Below are 11,109 nucleotides of genomic sequence, written 5' to 3' on the forward strand. Positions count from 1 at the left end.
TGATAACACCAAATGTAGGCAAAGATGTAGAGCTATGAGAATTCTTATATACTGCTGGGGGAGGTAAACTGGTACAACTCTCTGGAGAAACAACTGGGCACTATCTTGTATGAACCTTCATATATCCCATGACTCAGTAATTCCACTCCTAGATATGTATACTAGAGAAAATCTTGAACTTGTATACTCTGAAACATACACAGGATGTTAATAACAACAAAAAACTGGAAAAACCCTGTGTCCATCAACAGAAAAATGGAATAATAACTTGTGGTATGTTCAAAATGGAATACTATGTAGCAATGAAAATAAGTTTAACTATAACCACACACAACAAGGATGATGCTTTGAAACATAATACTGAGTGGAAAATGGAATTTACAGTATGATTCTATTTTATAAAGTTCAAAAACAGGCCAGACTGATTATATCATTTAGGTAAGCAGGTAGGCAGGCAAACAGATTATAAAAGAGTAGAACAACAAAGTATATGTTTGCATATACTAAATCTTGACTAAATCTCATGTTTGTCTTTCTATTTTTCATCTGTTATTCAAGTATCAGTTTAACAGAGATAAGAAAACCAATGCCTGTCTTACCTGCAGAAACACTGAGGGAGTTCTCCTTGGCCATATAAAGGAAACAAAAATGGAGTGTTGCCATACCGCCCAAGACAGTGAAGAAAGTTTTTGGTAGCTCTGAGACCATCTATAGTACTGCTGGCTGTCTCTGATGTCATTGCAATTGAATGTAGGACAAAATATTGGAGGTTGGGGGTCAATTTCTGAGTTTTTAAATATTCATAAAATGTAATTTCCTCATAGGCTATGAAAAGAAAGATGAAAATTTATCAGTTAAAATCAAAACCAAACTTCCATTTAAAACCATTGCACAAAAATTAGATCAGGTCTGTTTAAAACACTTGGCAAAGGACACAGGTGGTAATATTATTACATTTTAGACAGAGACCATTGATTGTGGGGGGACGAAAAAAAAAAACTAGAAACAATCTCACTATCCTAATTGGACTGATGATACAATTTTTAAGCTTTAAATGATGATTCTTTGTTTAGTATTTTATGGATTTAAAAAATTAGAAAATTATTAAATAATTCATTAATCATCACAACAGGTTTCCACAGTTGGCAATAATCTTACTTTATTATCATTAAAACTGCAGAATAATGCCAATAATTATACTTTGAAATATTAACTATGACAAATGGCAATTTTTTTGGTGAAAACGATAGAGTAATACTTGATTTTTTTGAATTGCTATTTCTTCCTAAAACTACGAACAATGAACTATGACTAAAAAGTAATGAAAATAATTTCTGTATGGCTAGTGGAATCAGTCTTACTGCCTTATAATCACACCTCAAAACATAAGGATCTCCTAAATACTATTTCTTTAAGCCAAGAACAGAAAAAATGTAATTGGACTGTTAGTGGTAGACAAAAACTTTATAGAAATAATATAAACAAAAATTATAAAAATTTCCCAAGAGAATATAAGTTTATACTACTGTGGAGAACAATCTGGCAGTATCTAATGGACTTGAAGCTTTAAGAACAAGCGCTAGACTTTTAATATTCCATCTAATATAAAAAAAAAAAACTGCTGTATTTCTCATTGTAACTTTATAAGTGAATTGTCAGTATATTCTTATTTTGGATAACTCTTCCAGCTCAATGCACTTTAAGTGTAAAGCTCTGATATTAGAGTGGTGTATTCAACTTTCAACAAACTCTGAAGTAACTGGTCCCAGATCACACAGTGAGATGGGTCAAAGCCAAGATTAGAAACCATCCATGTCTTTGCCTAATCCAGGGGTTTCCCACCCCCATACTATCTAGCTTGTTTTTAATCAATCAAACTAAATAATTCAACATTCCAAGCAAAAGTGATCCTGGAAAAATGAAAAAACATACAGATTTTTTAATGACTGATAAAAAAATTAATCGATGGGGGTGCGGGAGAGTAACATATATGCACTGCTATATGTAAAATAGATAAACAACAAAGACCTACTGTATAGCACAGGGAAATATATTCAATATCTTGCAATAAACTATAACAGAAAAGAATATGAAAAAGAATATATATATATATAATATAAATATAACTGAATCACTTTGCTGTACTCCTGAAACTAACATAACATTGTAAATTAACTATACTTCAATTTTAAAAAATGATTAAAAAATTAATGGATAATGAAAAGGGAGTATCATCTATGAAGGAACAGTTGACAGCTTGACAGCAGTGTTTAATTAACAAGAATAAAAATGAACACCCAGCACAGAATTGCTGTCATGATGAAAATGTTCTACAGCTGCACTGTAGCCATAGTAGCCACTAGCCACATGTGGCCACTGAGCACTTGAAGTGTGGCTAGTGAGACTGAGGAACAAATTTTGAATTTTATTTTATTTTAATTAATTTAAATTTAAATATCTACATTTTGCTAGAGGCTAACCTATTGGACAGTGCAAAGTAAAAATATTTTAAAAGCATAGCGAGTGGCTCACTAAATCAGAGCAAGCATATTAAAATAATAAGAAATCTCAAATAATGTAAGAAAACAAATTTAATGAAAAACAATACCTTTATATTCATCAGGATGTTCCTCATACTCCATACAAAATGTGAGAAACTTCATTAGCATTCGCTTTTCTACCATAGTAAGTTGTTTGCTATTAAAGACATCTGCTCTGGAGCAAGGAACCTGAAAAACATGATTTTAAAAGTTAAGAAACTGCTTCCTAGTGATACAAGTATTCCAAATGACATCTTCTTTCCCTTTAAGTATAACAATATTATTATTTCCTTTCTAATCAGGCTGTTTCATGTTACTTTCCATCAGTTCTTATGGCATCTCTGTTGACTTCAGAGCTAATTAACTTGTGAGCTCTCTTACTTAATCCTGCCAAGTTGCTCTTTATGCCATTAAAAGGCCACAAGCATGTCACCCTTAACTGGGAACAAATGACAGCTCAAATCTAGCAACGCTGTCTGAAATTAACACTGTCTCAACACCAACATCAAGCTGCAGAATAAATCATGAGAAAATTAACATTACACATTTTAATTGACAATCTCTTACTATTTACAGTTGTTAATCACCATGCAGGATTGGATTATGCTGCTTTACCAGGAAAATAACAATCTTATTTGCTTATCCTTCCCAAATAAAACACAGTAACTCAAAATCATACTCAGTTACAATACTTGCTCAGCACAGTACCTGTTCCACTCTTCCTTCTCGAAATGCAAGAATCCTGGTAATATTTTTGAACTCTGCATATCGACTAACATTAGATTTGATTAGAAGATCAATTAGCAATCCTCGAGAATACAACAGCTGTACAAAGAAAATATTTTAGAGAATGAAATAAAAGGTGAAATAGTGGGAAAACTGATAAACACTAAATAAAGATATATAATTTTGTTATATTTTAAATTATTTGTAAAAAGCATTATACCTATTAATATTATAACAAATAACACAATTTATTATAGGTTCACCACTGATTATCTGAAATTCAAAATTCAAAAAATTCTGGAATCCAAAGTTTTTTCGTAACTGACCCAAACTGATACAAGACTCTTCCATCCACTTGTCCCACTTAATGTGAATATTCATACATCTCACTGCAGAAATATTAATGTTTAATTATAGAGTGACTCTTCAGACCCTGCTAAGAATGTTACATCATATATAAGATATCAGCCAGCATATATACTGTATTACTTTCTAAAATATATATTTTTTAATTCAAATAACAACACACCAGGCCCCAAGGGTTTTGGATAAAAGACTATAACTGTACATAAGGCCAGGTGGTTATTAAGAAGAAACCAGCCTGCTGGACCTCCTCATAAACTAAAAAAGAAAAAGACTGGCTACGCAAGTCCACCCAAAAAGTCAAATTATACGGTCTCTGTAATCCTAGCAGTCTAGATTTATATGATACGTCATTCTCAAGAAGTGAGGATGATGGTTATTGCTAGCATGCATGTGAGACTGATTTAATCTTTCAATATATCTCATAACCAACTTCAGAGAGAGAAAAACAATTCCAACAGTATTATCTAGCATGTTTTGAATTTAACCAAATGGATAAATGCAACAGATTTCACTACTTCCTAAACTGAGATATCTTTATCTATAACTCGATAAATATTAAAAATGTAAATATTACATCTGAAATAAGGGGGGAAAAGAAATAAAACAGCTTAACTACAAAAAAAAAGGAAATTTAAATAATCAATCAAAACCATTAGTTTGGGGGGAGGCCTTCAAGATGGCAGAGGAGTAAGACGTGGAGATCACCTTCCTCCCCACAAATACATCAGAAATACATCTACATGTGGAACAGCTCCTACAGAACACCTCTGAATGCTAGCAGAAGACCTCAGATCTCCCAAAAGGCAAGAAACTCCCCACGTACCTGGGTAGGGCAAAAGAAAAAAGAAAAAACAGACACAAAAGAATAGGGACGAGACCTGAACCTCTGGGAGGAAGCTGTGAAGGAGGAAAAGCTTCCACACACTAGGAAGCCCCTTCACTGGTGGAGATGGGGGGTGGGCGGGGGGGGAAGTTTCAGAGCCACAGAGGAGAGCGCAGCAACAGGGGTGCAGAGGGCAAAGCGGAGAGATTCCCACACAGAGGATCAGTGTCGACCAGCACTCACCAGCCTGAGAGGCTTTTCTGCTCACCTGCCAGGGCGGGTGGTGAGTGGGAGCTGAGGCTCGGGCTCAGGGAGAGGACTGGGGTTGGTTGCATGAACACAGCCTGAAGGGGACTAGTGTGCCACAGCTAGCCGGGAGGGAGTCCAGGAAAAACTCTGGACCTGCCTAAGAGGCAAGAGACCATTGTTTCGGGGAGCGTGAGGAGAGGGGTTTCCTTCCCTGTCTGCCCACAGAAAGCAGAGCACCGCTTAAATGAGCTCCAGAGATGGGCATGAGCTGCAGCTACCAGCTCAGACACAAGAGATGAACATGAAATGCTAACACTACTGCTGCAGCCACCAAGAATCCTGTGTGCAAGCACAGGTCACTATCCACACGCCGCCATCCCCCCCACCCCAGCAAGCCTGTGCGGTCCACCACTGCCAGGGTCCCATGATCCAGGGACAACCTCCCCGGGAGAACACATGGCACACCTCAGGCTGTTGCAACCTCACTCTGGCCTCTGCTGCAGCAGGCTCGTCCTGCATTCCAATTATAACTACCTTACCCCTCCCTCCCTCCTGCATGAGTGAGCCAGAGGTCCCTAATCAGCCAATGCTTTAACCCTGTCCTGTCTGGGTGGGAAGAGAAGCCTGAGGGCAAACTACAGGAAGAGGTGAGGCCAAAACCAAAGGAGAACCACAGGAGCTGTACAAACAAAGAAGAGAAAGAGAATTTTCTCCTTGCAGACTCAGGAGCAGCAGATTAAATCCCCACAATCAACTTGAGGTACCCTGCATCTGTGGAATACCTGAATAGACAAGGAATCAACCCAAATCTGAGGCGGTGGACTTTGGGAGAACTGCAGACTTGGGATTTGCTGTCTGCAATTGACTTGTTTCTGATTTTTATGTTTACCTTAGTATAGGTTTTAGTGCTTGTTATCATTCGTGGATTTGTTTATTGGTTTGGTTGCTCTCTTCTTTTTTCTTATTACTTTAAATATTTTTTTTAAATTTTAATAATTCTTTTATTTTAATAATTTTATTTTATTAATTTTTTTTTCTTTCTTTTTTCCTCTCTTTTCTACTGAGCTGTGTGGCTGACAGGGTCTTGGTGCTCTGGCCTGGTGTCAGGTCTGAGCCTCTGAGGTGGGAGAGTCGAGTTCAGGACACTGGACTACCAGAAACCTCTAGGCTCCATGTAATATCAATCTGCAAGAGCTCTCCCAGAGATCTCCATCTCAATGCTAAGACCCAGCTCCACACAACGACCAGCAAGCTCCAGTGCTGGACACCACATGCCAAACAACTAGGCAGATATGAACACAACACCACGCATTAGCAGAGAGACTGCCTAAAATCATACTAAGTTCAAAGACACCCCGAAACACACCACTGCATGCAGTCCTTCCCAGCAGAAAGACTAGATCCAGCCCCACCCATCAGAACACAGGCACCAGTCTCCTCCACCAGGAAGCCTACACAAGCCACTGAACCAACCTTACCCACTGGGGGCAGACACCAAAAAAAACCAGGAACTACAAACCTGCAGCCTACAAAAAGGAGACCCCCAAACACAGTAAGTTAAGCAATATGGAAAGACAGAGAAATATGCAGCAAATGAAGGAGCAAGGTAAAAACCCACCAGACCAAACAAATGAAGAGGAAATAGGCAGTCTACCTGAAAAAGAATTCAGAATAATGATAGTAAAGATGATCCAAAATCTTGGAAATAGAATGGAAAAAATACAAGAAACGTTTAACAAGGTACTAGAAGAACTAAAGAGCAAACGAACAATGATGAACAACACAATAAATGAAATTGAAACTTCTCTAGAAAGAATCAATAGCAGAATAACTGACAGAGAAAAACAGATAAGTTACCTGGAAGATAAACTAGTGGAAATAACTACCACAGAGCAGAATAAAGAAAAAAGAATGAAAAGAATTGAGGACAGTCTCAGAGACCTCTGGGACAACATTAAATGCACCAACATTAGATTATAGGGTTCTCAGAAGAAGAAGAGAAAAAGAAAGGGACTGAGAAAATATTTGAAGAGATTATAGTTGAAAACTTACCTAATATGGAAAAGGAAATAGTCAATCAAGTCCAGGAAGCACAGAGAGTCCCATACAGGATAAATCCAAGGAGAAACATGCCAAGACACATATTAATCAAACTATTAAAAATTAAATACAGGGCTTCCCTGGTGGTGCAGTGGTTGAGAGTCTGCCTGCCAATGCAGGGGACACGGGTTCGAGCCCTGGTCTGGGAAGATCCCACATGCTGCGGAGCAACTGGGCCCATGAGCCACAGCTACTGAGCCTGCGCGTCTGGAGCCCATGCTCCGCAACAAGAGAGGCCGTGATAGTGAGAGGCCCGTGCACCACGATGAAGAGTGGCTCCCGCTCGCAGCAACTAAAGAAAGCCCTCACACAGAAACAAAGACCCAACACAGCCAAAAATAAATAAATAAATTTAAAAAATAAACATGGCAATAAACAATACGTAAGTAAGTAGTCAAGCACATCCAGGCCAATATTAAAAAAAAATTAAATACAAAGAAAACATATTAAAAGCAAAAAGGCAAAAGCAACAAATACCATACACGGGAATCCCCATAAGGTTAACAGCTGATCTTTCAGCAGACACTCTGCAAGCCAGAAGAGAGTGGCAGGACATATTTAAACTGATGAAAGGGAGAAACCTACAACCAAGATTACTCTACCCAGCAAAGATCTCATTCAGATTCAACAGAGAAATTAAAAGCTTTACAGACAAGCAAAAGCTAAGAGACTTCAGCACCACCAAACCAGCTTTACAACAAATGGTAAAGGAACTTCTCTAGGCAGGAAACACAAGAGAAGGCAAAGACCTACAAAAACAAACCCAAAACAATTAAGAAAATGGTAATAGGAACATACATATTGATAACTACCTTAAATGTAAATGGATTAAATGCTCCAACCAAAAGACACAGACTGGCTGAATGGATACAAAAACAAGACCCATATATATGCTGGCTACAAGAGACCCACTTCAGACATAGGGACACATACAGGCTGAAAGTGAGGGGATAGAAAAAGATATTCCATGCAAATGGAAATCAAAAGAAACCTGGAGTAGCAATTCTCATATCACACAAAATAGACTTTAAAATAAAGACTATTACAAGAGCCAAAGAAGGACACTACAGAATGATCAAGGGATCAACCCAAGAAGAAGATATAACAATTGTAAATATTTCTGCACCCAACATAGGAGCACCTCAATAAATAAGGCAAATGCTAACGGGCATAAAAGGGGAAATCAACAGTAACCCAAATAGTAGGGGACTTTGACATCCCACTTTCACCAATGGACACATCAACCAAAATGAAAAATAAGGAAACACAAGCTTTAAATGATACATTAGACAAGATGGACTTAATTTATATTTATAGAACATTCCATCAAAAAACAACAGAATACACTTTCTTCTCAAGTGCTCATGGAACATTCTCGAGGATAGATCATATCTTGGGTCACATATGAACCCTTGATAAATTTAAGATAATTGAAATTGTATCAAGTATCGTTTGCGACGACAATCCTATGAGACTAGATATCAATTACAGGAAAAAACTTTAAAAAATACAAACACATGGAGGCTGAACAATACACTACTAAATAACCCAGAAATCACTGAAGAAATAAAAAAATACCTGGACACAAATGACAATGAAAACACGATGACCCAAAACCTATGGGAGGCAGCAAAAGCAGTTCTAAGAGGGAAGTTTATAGCAATACAATCCTACCTCAAGAAACAAGAAACATCTCAAATAAACAACCAAACCTTACACCTAAAGCAATTAGAGAAAGAAGAACAAAAAATCCCCAAAGTTAGCAGAAGGAAAGAAATCATAAAGATCAGATCAGAAATAAATGAAAAAGAAATACAGGAAACAATAACAAAGATCAATAAAACTAAAAGCTGGTACTTTAAGAAGATAAACAAAATTCATAAACCAATAGCCAGACTCATCAAGAGCAAACATAGAAGACACAAATCAACAGAATTAGAAATAAAAAAGGAGAAGTAACAACTGACACTGCTGAAATACAAAGAATCATGAGGGATTACTACAAGCAACTATATGCCAATAAAATGGAAAACCTGGAAGAAATGGACAAATTCTTAGAGAAGTACAACCTTCCGAGACTGAACCAGGAAGAAACAGAAAATATAAACAGACCAATCACAAGCACTGAAATTGAAACTGTGATTAAAAATCTTCCAACAAACCAAAGCCCAGGACGAGTTGGCTTCACAGGCGAATTCTATCAAACATTTAGAGAAGAGCTAACACCTATCCTTCTCAAACTCTTCCAAAATATAGCAGAGGGAGGAACACTTCCAAACTCATTCTACAAGGCCATCATCACTCAGACACCAAAACCAGACAAAGATTTCACAATAAAAGAAAACTACAGACCAAAATCACTGATGAACATAGATGCAAAAATCCTCTACAAAACACTAGCACACAGAATCCAACAGCACATTAAAAGGATCATACACCATCATAAAGTGGGGTTTATCCCAAGAATGCAAGGATTCTTCAATATACGCAAATCAATCAACGTGATACACCATATTAACAAATTGATGGAGAAAAACCATGATCATCTCAATAGATGCAGAAAAAGCTTTCAACAAAATTCAACACCGATTTATGATAAAAACTCTCCAGAAATTAGGCATAGAGGGAACTTACCTCAACACATTAAAGGCCATATATGACAAACTCACAGCCCACATCATCCTCAATGGTGAAAAACTGAAACCATTTCCACTAAGACCAGGAACAAGACAAGGTTGCCCGCTCTCACCACTATTATTCAACATAGTTTTGGAACTTTTAGCCACAGCAATCAGAGAAGAAAAAGAAAAAAAAAGGAATCCAAATTGGAAAAGAAGAAGTAAAGCTGTCACTGTTTGCCGATGACATGATACTATACAAAGACAATCCTAAAGATGCTACCAGAAAACTACTAGAGCTAATCAATGAATTCGGTAAAGTAGCAGGATACAAAATTAATGCACAGAAATCTCTTGCATTCTGATACACTAATGATAAAAAACGTGAAAGAGAAATTAAGAAAACACTCCCATTTACCATTGCAACAAAAGAATAAAATACCTAGAAATAAACCTCCGCAAGGAGACAAAAGACCTTTATGGAGAAAACTGTAAGACACTGATGAACGAAATTAAAGATGATACAAACAGATGGAGAGATATACCATGTTCTTGGACTGGAAGAATCAACATTGTGAAAAAGACTATACTACCCAAAGCAATCTACAGATTCAATGCAATCCCCATCAAACTACCAATGGCATTTTTCACAGAACTAGAACAAAAAATTCCACAATTTGTATGGAAACACAAAAGACCCCGAATAGCCAAAGCAATCTTGAGAAAGAAAAATGGAGCTGGAGGAATAGGCTCCTGGACTTCAGACTATACTACAAAGCTACAGTCATCAAGACAGTATGGTACTGGCAAAAACAGAAATATAAATCAATGGAACAGGATAGAAAGCCCAGAGATAATCCCACGCACCTATGGTCAACTTACCTTTGATAAAGGAGGCAAGAATATATAATGGAGAAAAGATAGCCTCTGCAATAAGTGGTGCTGGGAAAACTGGAAAGCTACATGTAAAAGAATGAAATTAGAACACTTCCTAACACCATACACAAAAATAAACTCAAAATGGATTACAGACCTAAATGTAAGGCCAGACAGTATAAAACTCTTAGAGGAAAACTTAGGCAGAACACTCTTTGACATTAATCACAGCAAGATCCTTTTTGACCTACCTCCTAGAGAAATAGAAATAAAAACAAAAATAAACAAATGGGACCTAATGAAACTTAAAAGCTTTTGCACAGCAAAGGAAACCATAAACAAGACCAAAACACAACCCTCAGAATGGGAGAAAATATTTGCAAACGAAGTAACTGACAACGGATTAAACCCCAAAGTATATAAGCAGCTCATGCAGCTCAATATCAAAAAAACAAACAGCTCAATCCAAAAATAGGCAGAAGATCTAAATAGACAATTCTCCACAGAAGATATACAGATTGCCAACAAACACATGAAGGGATGCTCAACATCACTGATCATTAGAGAAATGCTAATCAAAACTACAATGAGGTATCATCTCACACTGGTCAGAATGGCCATCATCAAAAAATCTACAAAGAATAAATGCTGGAGAGGGTGTGGAGAAAAGGGAACCCTCTTGCACTGTTGGTGGGAATGTAAATTGATACAGCCACTATGGAGAACAGTATGGAGGTTCCTTAAAAAACTAAAAATAGAACTACTATATGACCCAGCAATCCCACTACTGGGTATATACACTGAGAAAATC

General features: G+C 37.1%; 1 protein-coding gene across 1 annotated transcript in view; it reads right to left on the reverse strand.

Moving 5' to 3' along the window:
• Window positions 1-11,109, reverse strand: part of CHM (CHM Rab escort protein) — a 169,439-nt gene that overhangs the window by 88,087 nt on the left and 70,243 nt on the right. Inside the window, exons 8-10 of the mRNA XM_036839292.1 lie at window positions 3,249-3,367; window positions 2,609-2,729; window positions 600-825 (exon numbers count right to left, since the gene is read on the reverse strand). Of these exons, the coding sequence (XP_036695187.1) occupies window positions 600-825; window positions 2,609-2,729; window positions 3,249-3,367 (466 nt within the window). The remainder of the gene's footprint in view (window positions 1-599; window positions 826-2,608; window positions 2,730-3,248; window positions 3,368-11,109) is intronic.

The sequence above is a fragment of the Balaenoptera musculus genome, chromosome X, assembly GCF_009873245.2.
Source record: "Balaenoptera musculus isolate JJ_BM4_2016_0621 chromosome X, mBalMus1.pri.v3, whole genome shotgun sequence".
NCBI lineage: Eukaryota > Metazoa > Chordata > Mammalia > Artiodactyla > Balaenopteridae > Balaenoptera > Balaenoptera musculus.